General features: G+C 41.7%; 2 protein-coding genes across 6 annotated transcripts in view; one reads left to right on the forward strand and one right to left on the reverse strand.

Annotated features, from left to right (window-relative positions):
* MYO7A (myosin VIIA) overlaps positions 1-17,239 on the forward strand; it is a 113,343-nt gene extending 96,104 nt beyond the window's left edge. For 4 of the 5 annotated variants that reach the window (XM_069555466.1, XM_069555468.1, XM_069555467.1 and 1 more), the window contains exons 46-49: positions 284-400; positions 1,439-1,522; positions 2,389-2,508; positions 8,111-8,746. In XM_069555466.1, coding sequence (XP_069411567.1) covers positions 284-400; positions 1,439-1,522; positions 2,389-2,508; positions 8,111-8,200 — 411 coding nt within the window. In that variant the 3' untranslated portion in view covers positions 8,201-8,746. Of the gene's footprint in view, positions 1-283; positions 401-1,438; positions 1,523-2,388; positions 2,509-8,110; positions 8,747-17,089 lie in introns of those variants that run through there. The other variant, XM_069555469.1, reaches the window with a different exon arrangement.
* Positions 17,240-18,468: 1,229 nt separating this feature from the next.
* The window catches only part of GDPD4 (glycerophosphodiester phosphodiesterase domain containing 4), a 99,533-nt gene continuing 97,710 nt past the window's right edge, over positions 18,469-20,291 (reverse strand). Inside the window, exon 14 of the mRNA XM_069553328.1 lies at positions 18,469-18,555. Coding sequence (XP_069409429.1) covers positions 18,469-18,555 — 87 coding nt within the window. The remainder of the gene's footprint in view (positions 18,556-20,291) is intronic.

Below are 20,291 nucleotides of genomic sequence, written 5' to 3' on the forward strand. Positions count from 1 at the left end.
GGGGCAGGTGCTGGACAGTAGCCCAGGGAAGTATCTCTTGTGACCCCTGTAAATTCAGCTGGTCACTTCGCAGCAATTTGTCTGGTCCTGGTTACTAAGGTGACCCGGTTTTCCTTGATACTGTTTGGCCTGCTTGCTTTGGGGAGGGAAGCACGGTCAGGAGTCTATTAACTGGTATTAGTGGGAGACTGCCTGGCCCTCCATGGTGCCTGAGAGCTGCTGACAGTGCAGAGGGGGACAGGACTGGCAGGGGAGAGGACTCTGACCCACCCTCCCTCTGCAGTCCATCGTTGCCTATTTCAACAAGCACGCGGGGAAGTCCAAGGAGGAGGCCAAGCTGGCCTTCCTGAAGCTCATCTTCAAGTGGCCCACCTTTGGCTCAGCCTTCTTTGAGGTGAAGGTATGCTGTGGGTGGGTGATTCTCAGAGAGGGGGAGGGGAGCCACATGTTACCAGGACTCCTCCCCATGACCCGGGGAGACTACAATGGTCTCTGCCACCTGCCTGGCACTGAAAGGAGGAAATGACCCTCAGCTTTGTCCCAGCTAGGTGTCTCAGCTAAGTACCGGGCCCTGGGCTCAGTCTAGGACGCTGAGGAGCCAGCACCTTGGCTGGCGGGGCAGGCAGATGTGGACAAAGGTCAGAGTAATAGCAGATGACCTGTGCTGTATGGCAGTGGGGAGCCCTCATGGAGGTGGCAGAGCCTGGGAGGCCCAACCACACTGTGAAGGCTGAGAAGGCTTCCTGGGAGAGGCAACACCTGAGTTTTCCAGGGAGACCCTGGGGGCAGAGTTCTTGGCAGACAGTCTGGCCTGAGCAAAGACCCCCAAGTGTGAGAGCTCAGGCATGGGCAGGAAGTGCAAGTGGGTGAGTGTGGATGGGCATGAGGTGTGAGGCGAGCAGACTGTGGTGAGAGGCAGGTAGGTTTCCTCCTGCAGGTGGTGCCCAGCCCTGGAGGGTTTTGAACAGGGTTGATGAGACCAGAGGCAGGAGAATGGAGAAGAGACTGGCGCGAGGGGATGGGCATGAGGTGTGAGGGGACAGGTCAGAGTGGAGAGGAGTGTGGCCGCACTACACACCTGGGATGGGGGCCCTTTGACACAGCTTAGCTGTGCAAGAAAGAGAGGTAGGCAAGTGCGTCTGGAGGCAAGTATAGGGTTCAAGGAGGTCTTTTAAAGATGAGAGACTTTAGAGCTGAGAGAGAGAGACCTCAGGGACTCCCAGAGAAGAGGACAGAAGGGATGAAACTCTTGCCATTTGCTGGAGACCCATGAAAGGATTCAAGGTAGCGCTGAGGACCCAGAAGAGGCAGAAACTTGAGGTTGTGGCGGGAGAGGCAGACTTAAGCCCAGCGGGGGGCAGCTTTATTTCTCCCCAAATGTACAAAACATATCCTGCTCTGGGTTCCCCATGTGATGTTTTTTTTTTTTTTAAACTAGCAAACTACAGAGCCAAACTTTCCTGAGATCCTCTTAATTGCCATCAACAAGTATGGGGTCAGCCTCATTGATCCCAGAACCAAGGTGAGCAGTGACAGGGAAGAGCAGGTAAGGGGGGCTTTTCTGTCTGTATTTCTAACAAGGGACACCAGAACCAAACTTCAAGACACTGTCAGCTACCAATATCCTCACTTCATCTACCCTCCTGGCCACATGTCTTGAGAGGCTGTCCATGTTTGCTGTGTCTACTTCCTTACCTCTCATCTCTCCATCAAAAGCGCTCTCTGAGTTACTAACGAAGTCCTCACTATGAAATCCATTCAACTCTTTAGTGCTTGGTCTTCCAGCATCATCAGACACTACCAACCCCTTCCCCACTCCAGAATGCTCTCTGCCCATAATTGGTCAGGTGGCAGGCTGTGCTGGGGTAACTGATGCTCAGATGTGAGGGCTGAGCAGGTCCTACCACTGACACACGAGAGCGCGAAGGGGGCAATGACCAGCATCTTCCGCTTGGACCTACAGGCCACTCACCTGGTCTTCCTCGCCTCTCCCTTGGTCTCTCTCTCAGGCACTTCCCTGGGCTGCTTGTCTACCCAGCGCATACACTGTGTTCTGCAAAGCTGTGTCTTCCTGTCTCCCTCCTTCAACTCCACTGGATCATCTCATCTGGGACTATAGTTTCAGTTTCCTCATCCTCTTAAAATCTCCAATTCCAGCCCCACACATGTGATAACCTCCTGGGCTTCCTTGGTTGTCCCACTAGCTGGTCCCAGCCAAGGCCTGCCTTCCACAGCAGCTCCACGGCACAGCTGGCCTCTACCCTCTTGCTCCTTGCCTTGTCTGAGGGCCTGAGGTCCTATGTGTGGATGGTGTCTGTGGGCTGGAGCTGAGGGGAGTGAGGTCAGATGGTCCAGATGTGCAGCCTCAGATTCTCTCTGCTCCCCTAGGACATCCTGACCACTCACCCCTTCACCAAGATCTCCAACTGGAGCAGCGGCAACACCTATTTCCACATCACCATTGGGAACCTGGTGCGGGGGAGCAAGCTCCTCTGTGAGACGTCACTGGTGAGAGCTGGGTGCTCCCCAGGCCTGCCTTCCCTCCATCCTCCCAGTCCCTGCAACAAACAGGAGGAGTGTGCCGTCTGGTCTGCAGTCAGGATCAAGGGTCAGGTTGGAGCTAAGGCCAGGTCAGATTAGGTCTGGGGAATGGGTTTATTAATCTAGAGATGAGAAACAGACCATCCACTCAGTAACTATGTCCCAGTGCCTTTAATATTTAGAGATCGAACCTTTGGCCACTGAGGTCAACAGCAGAGCTGTTAGCAATGAGGCCTCCTGGACTGAGCTCAGCTGGCACAGCCTTCAGAAATCCCTACCTGTGGCAGTGACCATAATCATAACATTTACTGCTGTAGAATTAATTGTACTCTACATTCTGTTTGAAGCAACAATTGTCCTAACACTTATCATCATCTGATAAGGTAATCAAACAGAACGCCCTAAAGCAGGCCTGTATGTTTTATTCTATACACTTAGTAGGAGCTCGCTCACTATATCCAAAATGTTACAAGCCCCCTAAATTTCTTAATGCTTCAGTACTGAACTCAAGCAATATCTGATTCTTGATGTAATGTCTTCACATGACTAGCATGCATTTATGGTAAAAATACCACTCTAGGGCCTTCATCTTTGATTACCCAAAGCACGTGTAGAAGCCCCCATTGCAGGTTCCGTAGTACTTGCAGCCATATCACTAAAACTTGGCGGTTATGGCATATTATGAATTGTAACAACACTAAATCCACTAACAGATTTTACAGCATACCCTTTTCTCATATTATCCCTATAATTATAACCAGTTCAATTTGCTTATATCAAACAGATCAAAATCACTCATCGCATATTCTTCCATCAGCCACCTGGTACTTGTTATTGTAGCTATTCTTATCCAAACACCTTGAAGTTATACAGGAGCTACCACTCTAATAATTGCCCATGGCTTCACATCATCCATATGATTCTGCTTAACAAATTCACGTTATGAACAAATTCACAGCCAAACAATAACCTTAGCCTGAGGCCTACAAACTTTCCTCCCAATAATAGCTACCTGATGATGGTTAGCAAGTCTGACAAATTTACCTCTACCCCAGCCATTAGTCTGATTGGAGGGCTATTTGTAGTAATAGCATCCTTCTCATGCTCAGCTATTACAATTACTCTAATAGTAATCAATATAGTAATTCCTGCCTTATACTCCGTATACATACTAATCATAATATAATAAGGCAAATACACACATTACATCAGTAACATCTTACAATCTTTTAGACAAGAAAATGCCCTCATTAACACTTCATACTTTACCTCTCTACTTTTATCACTAATTCCCCAAGTAGGGGATTTAGGCCCCTTGTACTGTAAGTGTAGTTTTAAAAAATACTAGGTTGTGAATCTAGAGACAGGAGATTTAGCCTTATTTACCAAGAAAGTATGTAAGAACTGCTGTCAGCAATATCTGATTCTTGATCTAATGTCTTCACATGACTAGCATGCATTTATGGTAAAAATACCATGTAACATGACTTTTTCAAACTTTTAAAGGATAGTAGTTATCCACTGGTCTTTAGGAACCAAGAAATTGGTGCAACTACAAATAAAAGTAATAAATTTTCCTTTCACATGAGTTACATTATTTATATTAATACCAATTATAACAAATATCAACCAATAAGAGTGATAGTATCCATTATCTCATATGGTTTTATTAGTAGTATAATCCCAATAATAATAATCTCTTGGCCTGAGTGAATGACCATCTCAAACTGATACTGAATCACTATCCAAACTCTCAAATTATCACTCAGCTTCTAAGTAGACTATTTTTCAGTAATATTCATACCAGTAGCATTGTTTGTTACACGATCCATCATAGAATTCTCAATATGATACCTATACTCAGATCCTAATGTCAGTGGGTTCCTCAAATATTTACTCCTTTCATCGCAATACTAATTCTTGTTACTGCTGATAACCTTTACAGCTTTTCCTTGGATGTGACGGGGTTGGAATCATCTTTCCTGCTTACTGGGTGATGATACAGATGAACAGATGCATGTACAGTTGCTCTACATGCAATTCTATCTAACCGTACTGGAGCTACCAGATTTGTTATAGCAATAGCATGATTTCTGATAACTCAAATGCATGAGATCTTCAACAAGTCTTTATACTCCAACTAAATCACTCGAATCTACCCCTACTAGGACTGATACTACCTGCAACTGGAAAATCCGCCCAACTTGGCCTCCACCCAGGACTGCAGTCCCTCAGCATCAGGAGGCCCTACCCCTGTCTCAGCCCTGCTCCACTCAAGCACAGTAGTGGTAGCAGGTATTTTCTTACTCATCCACTTTTATCCTTTAACAGAAGATAATAAATTTATTCAAACTGTAACTGTTTATGGCAATATGCACTCTTACCCAGAATGTTAAAAAAATATTGCTGCTTTTTCCACTTCAAGCCTACTAGGCCTATAATAGTAACAACTGGCAGTAATCAACCCTTCCTAGCATTTCTCCATATCTGCACATATGCTTTCTTTAAAGTCATGTTATTGATATGCTCCCATAAAATATCCATAAAAATAGGAGGCCTGTTTAAAGCAATACTCTTTACCACAACTGCCTTTACCACTGGCCTAGCACTACCAAAATGCCTTTCCTTGCTGAATTTAAAGATCTGATAATCCAAACTGCTAACATGTCAATACCAGCGCCTGATCCTGCTAAGTCTAATTGCCACATCCCTTACAGCTGTCTACAGCACTCGCCTTATCTTTGCTCTACTAGGACAACCTCGCTTTTTCACCCTAACTTGAATTAATGGAAATAATCCTCTCCCAGTCAGTTCCATCAAACGTCTATTAATTAGAAGCTGGTTTTATTTTCAACAATACCCCCTCAACAATCCCTCAAATAACCTTACCTTATTACTTAAAACCAACTTCCCTCACCATAACCGTTCTAGGTTTTACCTTAGCGCTTGAAATTAATAATAACACACAGAATTTAAAATTTACTCTTCAAATATATTCAGACTTTCCAATCTCTTAGGGTATTTTCCCTAAGAGGGAAAGTATTATTATACACTGTTTATCACCCTACTTAAATCTGTCAACAAACCAGAAATCAGCCTGTTGATTAGAAAATATTTTACCAAAAACTACTTCCCTTATTCAGATAAAAATCTCTACATTAGTAGCAGACCAAAAAGATCTAATCAAGGTATATTTCCGCATTCCTCATCACCCTCTTCCTAAACACAATTCTATTAATTACCAAGAGTAGTCTGTAATAACCACAACACCAATACGCAATGATCAGCCAGTAATAATCACTAATCAAGTACCACAGCTATATAGTGTGTTGCAGTCCCCATAGCCTCTTCACTAAAAAAACCCAGAATCACCTGCATCATGAATTACCCAATCTCCCAAACCATTAAGCTTAAAACACAACCGACCCTTTCTCATCTTTTAAAACATAAAATACCACTCAAAACTCTGTTATTAAATCTGAAAAAAAATGCTCCTAATACAGTCTTATTGGAGATCCAAACTTCAGGATACTGCTCAGAAGCCATAGCTGTTGTACAACCAAACACCACTAATGCTGTGCTTAGTTGCTCTGTCATGTCTGACTCTGCAACACCATCGACTGTAGCCTGCCAAGTTCTGTCCATGGGGATTCTCCAGGCAAGAATACCGGAGTTGGTTGCCATGCCCTTCCCTCTAGGGGATCTTCCCAATCCAGGGACTGAACCTAGGTCTCCTGCATTACAGGTGGATTCTTTACTGTCTGAGCCACCAGGGACACCCAAACACCACTAACATCTCCCCTAAATAAATCCAAAGCCATGACAAACCTAGACAGTGTATTAAAAAGCACAGACATCACTTTGCTGGCAAATGTCCATATAAAAAGTATTCAAGCAGCTGAGAGACTGGAAAAGACCCTGATTCTGGGAAAGACTGAGGGCAGGAGGAGAAGAGGGAAACAGATGATGAGATGGTTGGATGGCATCACTTATTCAATGGACATGAATTTGGGCAACTCCAGGAGATGGTGAGGGACAGGGAGGCCTGGCATGCTGCAGTCCATGGGGTTACAAATAGTCAGACATGACTTGGTGACTGAACAAGAACCACAAATAAATCCAAACACTATTAATCCCCCAAAAAATCCATGAAAATTAACACAATTCCAACATTACCACCCACAATCAAGTTAAACCCACCATGAAGGTTTTGAAGAGAAAACCCCACAAAACTAATTACAAAAATAGTACTTAAAATACAAGGTATGGTATCATTATTCTTACATGGAATCTAAACATGGCCATTGACATGAAAAATCACTATTATTCAACTACAAGAGCACTAATGACCAACACTGAAAAATCATGCCCATTAATACAAATGATTAACAATGCATTCACTGATCTTCCAGCTCCATCAAACATTTCATCATAATGAAATTTTGGTTCCTAAAAGGTATTTGTTTAGTTTTACAAATCTTAACAGGTTTGTTTCTTGCACTGCACTATGTATTAGATGATAACTGCCTTCTCATTAGTTACACATTATCTGCTGAGATGTAAATTACAGATGAATTGTTCAATACACACATGCAAACAGAGCTTCTATATTCTTTATCTGCCTATTTATCCCTATAGGATGCAGTCTGTATAATGGATTCTACAGTCTTCTAGAAACATGAAGACATTGGAGTTATCCTGTTATTTACAGTTATAACCACAACATTTATAGGTTTTATTCTACCCTGAGGACAAATATCATTTTGGGGGGCAACAGTTATTTCCAATCTTCTCTCAGCAATCTCATACATCAGTATAAACCTTGCTCAATGGATCTGAGGCAGTTTTTCAGTAGATAAAGCAACTCTTACACAATTCTTTCCACTTGATTCTTCCATTTATCATTGCAGCAGTAGCTGCTGTCCATCTACTAATGTTTCATGAAACAGGAGCTAATAATCCCACAGAAATCATCTGATATAGGCAAAATCCCATTTCATTCCTACTATACAATTAAAGACATCCTAGGTGTCTTTTTTTACTAGTTCTAGAATTAGTATTAGTCCTATTTTCCAATAGTATTAGTCCTATTTTCACCTGATTTATTAGGAGATCCCAACAATTATACCTTGGTAAATCCTCTCAATACACCACCACACATTTAACCAGAGTGGTGTTTTCTACTTGCATATCCTATGAACAACTCATCAATCCCCAATTAACTAGAAGTACTAGCCCTAATCTTTTCAATCCTAGTCCTAATAGCATTCTTCACACATCCAAACAATGAAGTATGACATTCCAACCTCTTATCCATTGTTTATTCTTAGTAGGGATTTGAGCAACCCACAAACTAGCGCCTTAATGTGGGATCACAATAACTTAGAACCCTAGCTATCTGGCTGGATGAATCCATACCTTCAGCTGTGTGGCTGAGCCCAGAGTGGGGCAGATTTGCCTTTGTCCAGGTTTCTGTCCCCTGCAGCTTCCTGGGAGCTGTGTTCTGGGTAAGAGTGGGTGGCTGTGTCCTCCTCGGTGCTCTGTTTTATCTTCTTGCTGCTCTTTCCAGGGCTACAAGATGGATGACCTCCTGACTTCTTATATTAGCCAGATGCTTACGGCCATGAGCAAACAGCGGGGCTCCAGGAGTGGCAAGTGAACAGTGGGAAGGTTGCTCTGGCCCTGTGCCTACTCTCAAGGAAGCAGTTGGCTCAGGACCATCAGCTACCTCTGCATCCAGGGGAAGACCTTGGCTATCCAGGCAGGGAGGCTGAACCAGCTGGCCACCACTGACTGCACCAATGTGGCCTCTGACCCTTCTTCCAGTGAGGTGACCTTGCCGGGATGCAGAACCCCCTCCATCCAGCCTGAAGCACCTGGTTGGTTCTAGTCCTGGCTTGCTGTGACAATCCCAGTTGTAAAAGCCTGTGCTCCTTGGATGTCATTCTTAACTCATACTAGCCCTACCATGTGACCTCTCTTGAGGTCACAGCCCAGAAATGTAACTAAGAGGACGACCTAGTTCTCTATGCTGGGAACAACCAAACAGATTATCCTGAAACCCAAGGAACTGGCTTAATACCCCTAAGTCCAGGAGCCTCAGCTGGGATGAGGGAGACAGACTGCTTCTAAATATTACAGTGTGAGTGCTGAGCTGCTGTAAACCTCCCCTGATTATCTCAGGCATAAAGCCTGTGTTATCTTCTGGTCTGGTAGTGTCTTTGCTGGGGGAAGTGGGAGGGGGCAGTGTGTGGGGCCAGGAACAGGGCCCTGTGGGGTAGTGGCTTATATAACTCTCTCTGTGGTCTGTGTGTGCAGGATCAAGCTGTCTGGGTTTGGGGGTTGGGGTGCCTGAGCCCATAGTGTGCTGAAAGGGGCTTCAAGGGACAGGCTGGGCCTGGGGTAGGTTGAGGGGAAATGCCGGATGTCAGCCTGGGAGGTGGAGACCTAATTGTGGTTGGCTGGAGATACAGAGTGGGGACCAGCTTCTGGGCCTTACCTAGGGCTAGTGGATCCAGAGTGGCCCTTGTATCCTGCCAGAAATGTCTCCTTGGTCCATCAAGAAACCTCCAAGAAGCCCAGAAACCATGCTGCCTTGGGTTAATCCCTATGTACAGTGGGTGTCTGTAAAGTATTACTTTGTGACTAGGATGGAACAATCAAGTTTGGACATGACCTGGGCAGGTCTAGGGGTGAGGGCTTCAGATGGGGAAGGTGTGCTGTGGGGGTGGGGCATCCCTTTGGGCTGTGGCTGGGTTAAGAGCCTGGAGAAGTGATGGGGGAGAATCCTCTTGCCACTAGCATGTTAGTGATCTGTCCTCTAGAGCCCTGATATCCAGCCTGGCCATGGCCAGCCCAGCTCGTTTGCCCTCAAACACTGAAGGGTCTGGGGTCGCCTGTGTGTAGGTGGCAAACCACTCCACAGAAAGTGCTGTTACTCTTCTCTCCAGATGCCTGTGTGGGAGGTGGAGGGGCTGTTGTTGAAATGGAGGCCCCAAACCAGACAGCCCTGCTTTCTGAGATGACAGTGCGGCCGTCCAAGGCAGCCCTCCCCCACCGATGTTTACAGGATTCCACCGTCAGCCCAGGATAGACCAGAGCCACAGGGAAGGTATTGTGGTGTCTGCCTCTGCCCATCACCGTATACATTGGAACATGAGGCCCGGAGAAGGAGCATGAATAGGTGATGGTCACACTGGTGGAATGCGACTTGCTGTTTCTAACACTGGGGTTTCAGTTCTAGTTTCCCTTGATAGCCAAAGGCCACTGGGTTATGCTCATCACCCCAATGGGGAATCAGCCAGTGACCAGCTATGAGGAAGCACCCCAGGGACACTGTATGACATGGTATGTGTGTGGGATGAGATCTTTGCCCCTGATTCATGTCCCACACTACTCCTTCTTCTCTGGATGGCGTCATTTTGGCACTCATCCCCTAGTCTTTGTCAGTCTGAGTGGTCACGGAGGGGTACAAAGAGTGTATCAATTACCTTCTGAGTTCCTGAGAAGTTGCCTTTATTTACATGCTGATGTTCACCACAGCCACTGCTTTAGCGGGGAATATTATGAAGGGTTGGGATGAGACAAATCCTGTCTCACCTGGAGAGCAACCAGCTCCACCCCCAGGATCACATGATTTTCCCTTTGCTCATCACTTGGAGATGGAAGGCGACACCAGAAATGGTTTTCCTGAGAGCCTCCCTGGCTCTTCTGCACTTCTTTCTTGACCTCTCTCTACCATCAGTTCACCCTGGGCCCTGAGAGGAAGAAGGAGGAGGAGGCAAGTTGTGGTGAATTCTTCTTTGAAGACAGCCCAAAGGAGAAGAACATTCTGGATGTGGTAGAAACCATCACAAAAGAGGATTATTGGGAGGAGTCAATGGGGGTGGTGGTGGTGGTGGTGTTCAGGTTATGTTTCAGGAGGAGGGTCTTCCATGGAGGGAGTTGTTAGTTCATTTGCCTTCATGGTAGGCAATGCAGTTTGCAGTTTGGAGGGTGGCCTCTCTGCTGGCCTCTGAAGTGGGTGCTTGGATGGGTTCAGAGACCAGCTATGTGGCCACAGGTTGTCTAACATCATCCTTGGGATGCATGGTTGGTTTAGTGGTTTTCTTGAGAGCCTCTGGTATAATGGATTTAGAGCCTGGATGTTCCCTTTTGCTTTTGGTTAATCTAGCGAGTTTCTTCAACTCTCAAAACTTCTTCGTGGAGACTTCTTACACTTGGAGTTTCTGTGGGATAGAAAACAACACAGTTTCCTCCAAAGTCATTTCTCCAACCTTTGCTGGTCACATGGCAAAATCCTAGTCATCTTTAAAATGTTAGCCCCTCTCTTACCATTTCAGATTCTTTCCGCCTATTTCTCTCCCTACCCAGGCTTTGGGAAGACTTTGCTAGGGTCCTCCATTCATCAAGGTGCTGGAGTTTAAGTCTATTGTCTGAGGTTCTAACTCTATGGGAGCTGTCAGAAGGCAGAGATCAATATGTGCTTAAAGTTTGTGCATTTCATAACCACTCCTTCCAAAGCAGTTTGAATAGAAAAATGAAAACATTCTCCATTAAAATGGGAGCTTTTTAAGGACAGAGACTCTGTCTTGCTTGTCACCCCATATACAGTGCTCAGGAGTATCTGTCACACAGTAATTGCTCAAAATACAGCTTTTTTTCTAACTGAATGATAGAAAAAATAGACAGTGGAGACTTTTTATAGTAATGCAGCTAGGAAACGATTCTTATGAAAGACAAATTAAAAACTGGATAATGTACAAAACCAAGGACACATCTTAAATTAATCTAAGGATTTACTATATAATGAGGAACAGTGGAACTGAAATCTAGGAGAGAGTGAAAATCCTAAAAAGCAAGCCCAGAATTCAGTTACTTTTGCCCTGAGTGTAATTTCAGTCTTGAGAAACAGGTGCACGCATGAGTTTCATTTTTTTGTTAACCTCACAGGCAAAAAGGATTTTTATTGCATTTGAATTTATAATTCAATTTCATGACATCCAATATCTATGATATTAGGCTTTCTTTTTTTTGATATTAGATTTTCAAATGCATGAATGTGTTATGTTTCTCCATTTATCTGGGTCTTCTTTTTCTCACTAAACTTTTGTAGTTTTCAGTGACCAATCATCTATCTTCTTTGCAAGGGCTTACAGTATCTTCCTAAAATTTCTATTTATGTTTTTATGCTGTTTTAAATGATGCTATTTCAATTTTTAAAGTTTACAACTTTTAACTGATAATATATCAACATACAGTTGATTTTTTTGTACACTGACCTTGTGTCCTGAGGTATTGCTTAAGTTTCTGGTTCTAGTAGGTTTAGGGCAATATAGAATTTTTTAATGTAAATAATCATATCAGGAGTTTTATTTCTTCCCTTATGCCTGCTGTTTATCTTACTAAACTGGCGAGGATCTCTAGTACAATGCCAAACAGAAATGGCAGATATCCTTGCCTTATTTCTGATCTTAGAGGGAAAATACTGTTTCATTGTTAAAAATGATATTGGCTGGAGGTTTTTGAATAAATATCTCTCATTAGATTGACGAAGTTTCATTCTAGCCCTAGCTTACTCAGAGCTTTATCATAAATAGTTGTTAAGTTTTGTCAGTTATGTTTTTGTTAATATAGTAGATTAATCTGATTAATTTTCAAATGACATATTCATCTTGTACTGCTGGTATAATTCTCACTTGCTCCAGATGTTTTACTCTCTTTTATACTGATGGATTCAATCTGTTAATGTTTTGTCCAGGATTTTTATGTCTAAGTTCATGAAAGACACTGATCTATAAATTTAGTTCTTATACTATCTTTGTTGGATATCTTTTATGTAAGATTATTGCTGGCCTCAAAGAATCAGCTAGGAAATGTTCCTTTGCCTTCTTTTTCTGAGTTGGTATAAAATTGGTATTATTTTTAAACATTTGATTAACCAGTGAAACTTGTTGGGTCTGGACTTTTCTTTGGGCTATGTTTTTGATACACAGATTTGATTCTGATAGACAGTGGGTTATTACAAATTTTTATTTTTACTTCTCTCAGTTCTGGTAAGTTGTACATTTCAAGGAATTTGTTTACTTCATTTAAATTGTCAAATTTAATGGCTTAAAATGTCTATAATTTTCCTTTATATTTTTAGGATTTGGAGATAGTCCCTCTTTCATTAATCATTCACCCATACAGGCAATCAAATTTTCTCCCTCATTCATTTTACTAAGAATCAATCAGATTTTATTTCTTTCCTAAGAACTAGCTTTTCACTTTTAAAACATTTCTCTATTGTTTTGGAGACTCAGACATAGAAAGCAGACTTGTGGACACAGTGGTGGAAGGGGGTGGTGTGGCAAATGGAGAGTAGCATGTAAACATATTTATTACCATGTATTAAACAGACAGCTGGTAGGAATTTTCTGTGTGATACAGGGAGCTCAAACTGTGACAACCTAGAGGAGTGGGATGGGGTGCGATGGGGTGGGAGGGAGTTTCAAGAGGGAGAGGACATATGTATACCTATGGCTGATTCATGTTGATGTATGGCAGAAACCAACACAATATTGTAAAGCAATTATTCTGATTAAAAATAAATTAAAATTTTTCTCTATTGTTTTATCTTTTCTATTTCATTGCTCCTATTTTTATTATGTCCTTCCTTTCACTTGGAGAAAAATTTACTTCTTAAGATTGTTTCAATATTGATTAAATGTCTACCTTAACAATCTACCTTCTAACATTTAAAGTTGCAAATTTCCCTCTAAGTTAGACTTTAAACTGTACCCCACAAATTTTGCTGTTGTATATGCATTATCCTTTAAAAATATTTTCCAATTTCCCTTGTGACTAACCCCTTGATTAATGAAATGTTGAAATACATTAATTTTCAGTATTTAGGATTATCTAGATATTTGTTTGTAATTTAATTTCTTTTGTGGTCACAGAATAGTGTGTGACTTTGATCTTTTGAAATTTACTGATGACATAGTTAACATATTTTTATTTTTGGCACCCATAACTAATTACTGTAATTTCAGTAATTTTTACTACTTTTGTTTTTTAATCTTCATATAAGTGATCCATATATTACCTTTATTATATATGTACATTTTCCAGTGAGATTTTTACTTTTGCATGCTCTCTTATCAATTAGTGCTATTTCTTTTCAGCTTAAAGAACTCCCTTTAACATTTCTTACAGAACTGGCATAGTGGTGATGAAACTTGCCTAGCTTTTGTTTATCTGGGAAACTCTTGATCTCTCCCCTCCAACTCTTGCTGGGTAGATAATTCTTGGTTGGACATTTTTTTTCTTTTCAGGACTTTGAATATATCATGCCTGTCCTTTCTGTCCTGTATATTTTCTGCTTAAAATATTTGCTGATAGATTTTTGGGATTTCCCTTGTGTGTAACAAGCTGATTTTTGCTCGCTCCTTTTAGGATTTCTCTTTATCTTTACCTTTTTAAAAAAAGACTATTTAGTAAAATCATATATACACACACATACATACATACACAAACACGTTTCTGTACCCTGACCCTTAGACTCATAATGAGTATGAATGTGGAAGTTTAATATTTTTTAATGGAATGAAATACATTGTATTTCATCAACTAAGAGAATGCTCATACTGTACTATGGTTGAATGTTTGGATTATTTCCTTTTTTAAAAAAATTAATTGGAGAATAACTGCTTTACAGTGTTGTATTGGTTTCTACCATACAACCACACAAATCAGTCATAATTATGTCTCCCCTCCCTCCCCTCCCCTTACTATTTTAATTGTAATGTGTCTTGATGTGTGTCTTTTTGGGTTCATCTTTTTTGGAACTTTCTGGGCTTCTTGGATCTGGATATCTGCTTTCTTCCCCATATTAGGAAAGTGTTCATCCGCTTTTTCTTCTTTTAATTTTTCTGGCTCTTTCTCTCTCTCTCCTCCTTCTAGAAGCCCTATAATGTAACTACTATTACACTTGATGCAGTCTCAAATGTCTCATCACGTATCTTCCCTTTTTAAAATTCTTTTTTCATTTTGCTGCTCTGTCTGGGTGAGTTACATATTTTTTTGTCTTCCAGCTCACAGATGCATTCTTCTACCTCATCCATTCTGCTGTTTAACCCTTCTAATGTATTTTTCAGTTCAGTTATAACTACTGTTTGGTACTTTCTTATACTTTTTATCTTTCTGATGAAGTTTGTACTGTTCTTCCATCTTTACCCCCAAGATCAGTGATCACATTTATGACCATTAATTTTAACTCTTTAGCAGGTAGATTGCTTATCCCTATTTCATTTAGTTCCTTTTCTGAGGTTTGGTCTTGTTCTTTTGTTTGGAATGTATTTCTCTGTCCCCTCATTTTGCTTAATTCTGTGTCCAGGTATGAGGTAAATTGGATTTGTTTTATGGCTTTGCTGTGTGGTCTATTTTGGCAAATATGCCATGTACATTAGAAAATGTTGGTATTCTGCAGTTGAATATAATATTTTCTGTCAATTAGAAAACTGATAGAAAATAGAAAAATTATAATATTTTCTGTCAAGTTCTCTGAAAGTATTCAGATATCCTTTCTGATTTTATTTTTTGTACATTGTTCTTTCAGGTGATGGGAGAAGAATCTTAAAATCTCTGAGTGTGACTTTTTTCAGTTTCTTTTTTAATGTGTTTTGATGCCTGGCTCTTAAGTATATAATCTACAGTGTCTTCCTGATATAGCAACTGTTTATCATTATGAAATCTTTATTTCTAGTAATGTTCCATGTTTTGAAGTTTTCAGATATTATTTCTTAAGCTTATTTTTACATGGCATATTATTTTCCATCCATTTGGTTTTACTTTATTTGTGTTTTTATAAGTATTTCTTTTGTAGACAGCATATGTTTGGGTCCTCCTTTCTTCTGTCCAGTCTGACATTCCGTACTCCTGGTTTTGAGAATTTGGTTCATTTATATTTATGTAATTAATAAAATGGTTGAATTTATGACATGTTTCAACTTGTTTTCTATTTGTTTTGTGTATTGTTTTGTTTCCTTTTTTCTTTTTCTCCCAATCCATCTGTTACAAGAGATATTCTCCTGCTGGCTTTGAAGAAGTAAGATGCTATGTTGTGAGAAAGCCTTTTAACTGGGAACTGAAGGTAGTCTCTAGGCTCTTAGAGCAAAACTCTTTCAAGAATGATTTAGAAAACATGGATGGCTTTATACTTGTAAAGAACTAAATTCTGCCAATGACCAGTGAACTTGGAAGAGGACTCTGTGTCTCAGATGAGATTACAGTCCAGGCCAACATCTTGATGTTATCCTATTGAGACCTTATGCAGAGGACCCAACAAAACAATGCCTGGACTCCTCGCCCACATAAACTGTAAGATGATAGATTTGTGTTGTTTTGAGCTGATAGGTTTCTGTTAATTTGTTACACAGCAATTAAAAACTAACCATATAGTAATAGAATATATCCAAAAAGAAGCATAAAAATTAAATAGGATAAAGGACTTCCCTGGTGGTCCAGTGGCTAAGACTCCCCACTCCCAATGCAGGGGGTCCAGGTTCACTCCCTGGGCAGGGAACTAGGTCTGACATGCCACAACTAAGAATTTGCAAGGCATAACTAAAGATCACATGTGCTACAGCTATGACCCAGTGCAGTCAAAAGAAAAAAAATTAAAAAAATTAATAGGTTAAAAATACAAATAAATGGTCTGGATAACAGGAATCCCAGGAAGAGAGTAGTGGGAGAAAATTATTTGAAAAAATACAGACAGAACATTTATTTTCTTACTGATCTAAGAAATTTAGCAAACCTTAAGCAGATAAATACACTCACATACACTAAGGTAAACCATACTTCAGAACTGTGAGAAAAATCAACTTCTGTTTGTTTAAGGCACCCAGTCCTTGGTACTTCATTTTGGAAGCCCTAGTTTACTAATAAACTACTAAAAATCATAAGGCAACTGGAACACAGCCTTCAGTCATCTTAATAGCCAGCAGAGTGATCTTTTTAAAATCCATAAAACAGTCACTGGAGATCACTCTATATCTTAAGAAATTTGAGTCATTTTGGTTAAAACATTGAACTTTATAGTAGGAAAGACCACTGCTCTTCAAAGTTCTGAATTTGTTTCTTCATGGTCTCTATGGACCCATTCCTACAACTCTAAGTAAGGTATGTGTTGAACACTGACAGCTGGTACACAGCATCTCAAGATCTTTACCACTGTCCATAAGAAGTTAAATTAATTCATGATTTTGTGACTGTACCAACTTTACTTAAGGCTTCAAGAGCTATGGGAGGAAACTGTATTATGAACTGCCTCCTAACTGGTTTTCTCTCTGACCAAACCAGTAACTCACTATGTGACTATCTCCACAATCTCCTAAATAATAAACTCTAGCTTCCCTTCCCTTACTGGACCTATCTCACTCAGTCCTGAGTTATTTTGCTGAATAATACGTTATTATGCTATTCTATCCTTTTACCCAGAAGTTTAAGCATATTGCTCCCTTGTTTGAAACTCATTTGTCATTTCCTGATTGTTTATATGCAGAGCCTAGACTCTAGTCCAGAATTCCAGGATCTCAGCAATTTTCTCCAACTTCCAACATAATCACAACTGGAGCCACAAAAAGCACATTCAGCCCCGATGAGCGTGGCAGCTTCCCTGTCCTGGTCCTGGATGCCTGAACCAAAGATGTCGACTGCTATACCTTTGCCTGCTTCCTCACTGGTTCTCTGTGGGCCAGGGCTCTGTTCTTTTGAGCTGCCCTCCACAGAGAGCTTCCAGTCTTTCTCAGAGTGCCTGACACAAAGTGGGTGCTCAATAATAATTGTCATGAAGGAATACATGAACAAGAGAGCAAATAAACAACCACATTAAAAATCTTCCAGGGAGTCTCACTGCTTAAGAGAAGAAAGTCCACAATGAATCTGGATATTAAGGGCCCCTTAGTATCTGTGCCCAGCCTATTTTCCCAGCTTCTCACTTGTACCCACCCCCTGATTTTTAGACTCCTTCAATTCTTGTCAGGAACATTAAAGGCAGGCCCTGCCTCCTGGAGGCAATGGGTAGGGATGAAGAGATGGGAGGGTGCTAGGCCTCTGACTTTACCTGTGTAACTGGTGATACCTTGGAGGATTTTTTCACTTCGGCTTTCTCGCAACCTAGAAGGAAGCAGAGTGTTCATGAGCCTCACAGACCTCTTTCAAAGTGACAATAATAACAGGCAGTGGACAGAAAAGAACATTACCCAGTCAAATGCTACCTTAGACAGAGGGTTTGTAGCATCCTCCCTTAAACGATAACTCAAATGAAATGATGGGCATGATGAGGTCTAAGGAACCACGGTCCCTTCTAGCTAAAATTCTTTTACCAGATGTCCCTTCCCCCACCCTGAACCTTGTAATCTTGTAGCATTTTCCCTCAAGAATTCTCAAATGTCATTTTTTTTTTGACAGATAAAAAGACTACGGTTTTGAAAGGGGCAGTGATTTTCCCACAGTCACCCAGCAACTAAAGGAAAAGCCAGGACTAAAACCCAGGCTTCCTGGAGTGTGAGCTTGCCCTTTACACAGCACCTTGCTATGTCCCATCTTGTGGAAGGAGGGGAAGGTGGAGGCACTTGTTCTGAACAATCTTCAACCCCTCTCCTCTCCCAGGTGATCCACACGGGATCTATATTAACAGGCTTTGATTAAGCTTTAGTGAGAATCCTAATTCTTAGAATATGACCTTGTGTTGAGGAGGAAGAAGGGGTATGAGGGCCTGCAGGCAGAATGAGAAGAAATGGGAGGTTAGGATGATAAAACCCTGTCTCCCTGAGGATTTGCCACGTGGGGTTACAGGAAGAAAGCAACTGTTTTTCTTAAATTTCTGTAAAATCATTTATATTTTTTGAAAAAAAAACATTTAAAATTACAAATAAATGCTTACCAAATAGAATAAAATATGGCAACAATGAAAACTGCAGAAATAATATCCAAGAAAATCCACATGAACATATAGAAATCTGGTGTCTGCAAAACAGAAAACACAGTTACAGGAGTTTGCAGCTGGAAGGCACTGCAGCTCATGTGGGTCAAGTCCCTTGCTTGAACCAGGGATGGAGCAGGGGCAGAGCAGGGGGAGGAACCATGATTGCCCGAGTTGGTGTCAAACACAGAGGGTACCCGCTGCTATCCTAACAATCCCCTCTTACATGTGCCAAGGGCTCTACAAGGGCTCAAACACTCCACACACTTCGTCTCCCTGGACCCTTGACTGAAGTCTGAGAGAGTCCCAGAGATGTCACATAGCAAGTCTATTCTGGACCCAGGACCAGTGCTCTCTGTGATCATGCCATCTAAATCTACCTAAGCATCAGATTTTAGTAATACAGGTTCCTGGGCCTCATTAGAGACTCAGGAATTAGAATTTCTGCTCTCCAGAAACAAGTAATCAGTCTGTGAACCAGAATTTAGGAACCATTCCCCTAAATCACTGTACTTCAAAGAAGCATGTTGAAAGTACAATTCTTAACCAAGACTAACATGCCTACTTCTTGAGTCTCCTTGCATAAATCACCCATTTCACAAAGCTCCATCTTCTAGCTTCACTTGCATGAGCTTTTACATTCCCTGGTTTGATCCTCCTTTTCTACCTTCATTATTTCACCTCCAATACTGCTTGATGGTACTGGCTCTGACATGATTTTTTTTTTTCTTATTCCATTTTCCACCCAATCACAAGGTCTTTTCTTGGACTGATTAGTAATGATAATATTAACAACAATAACACAAATGACTGTGATAATGATGAGCACAACTAACATTAATGAGGATTTACAGGAGCTAAGGAAGTGTTATAAGCATGTTAAGGGTATTTGCACAGCAATCCTTCGAATAGATCTAGTAGGCAGGTACAGTAGAAGCTTTTAACCAAATTCCTCTAATCTAAGGCTCCTAAAGCCCTATGGTGGAGAAGAAAATGGCAACCCACTCCAGTATTCTTTCCTAGAGAATCCTGTGGACAGAGGAGCCTGGTGGGCTGCTATTCATAGCGTCACACAGAGTCGGACACGACTGAGGCAACTTAGCAGCAGCAGCAATGCCCTATGGGAACCTGAGCAATGCCTTGGCCTGTTCTAGGATGCCCATTGGGTGTGCTGTACGGTCACTAAGAATCAGTTGTTCTTGCTGTCCATATGGCTTTACAACAACTGTACTTGTTATGATTGTGCAATATAATTAAACATTACTCAGATCTGTAAAAATTGAGTAAAAAAAGATGGCATTTTTAAAGGAAACTAAGTCAACACTTAGAAATACTTGATGATGAAAGGAAAGGTTATTAAAAAATAAACTGCAGGATTTCCCTGGTGGTGCAGTGAGTAAGAATTCGGCTGCCAATGCAGGAGATGCAGAAGATGTGGGTTCAATCCCTGGGTTGAGAAGACCTTCTGGAGGAGGAAATGGCAACCCACTCCAGTAATCTCATCTGGAGAATCCCATGGACAGAGGAGCCTGGCCGGCTACAGTTCACAGGGTCGCACGACTGGGGAACCGAGCACACACACAGGCCAGTGCAGGGGACAAGCATTCAATCCTTGCTCTGGGACGATTTCACATGCTGAAGGACAACTAAAGACCATGCACCACAACTACTGAGTGCATGCTTTAGGGCCCACAAGCCATAATTACTGAGCCTGCACGCCACAGCTCCCGAAGCCCACACACTCCAGGGCCCGAGAACTGCAGATACTGAGCCTATGTGC

Source organism: Ovis canadensis, chromosome 15, assembly GCF_042477335.2.
Source record: "Ovis canadensis isolate MfBH-ARS-UI-01 breed Bighorn chromosome 15, ARS-UI_OviCan_v2, whole genome shotgun sequence".
Classification (NCBI taxonomy): domain Eukaryota; kingdom Metazoa; phylum Chordata; class Mammalia; order Artiodactyla; family Bovidae; genus Ovis; species Ovis canadensis.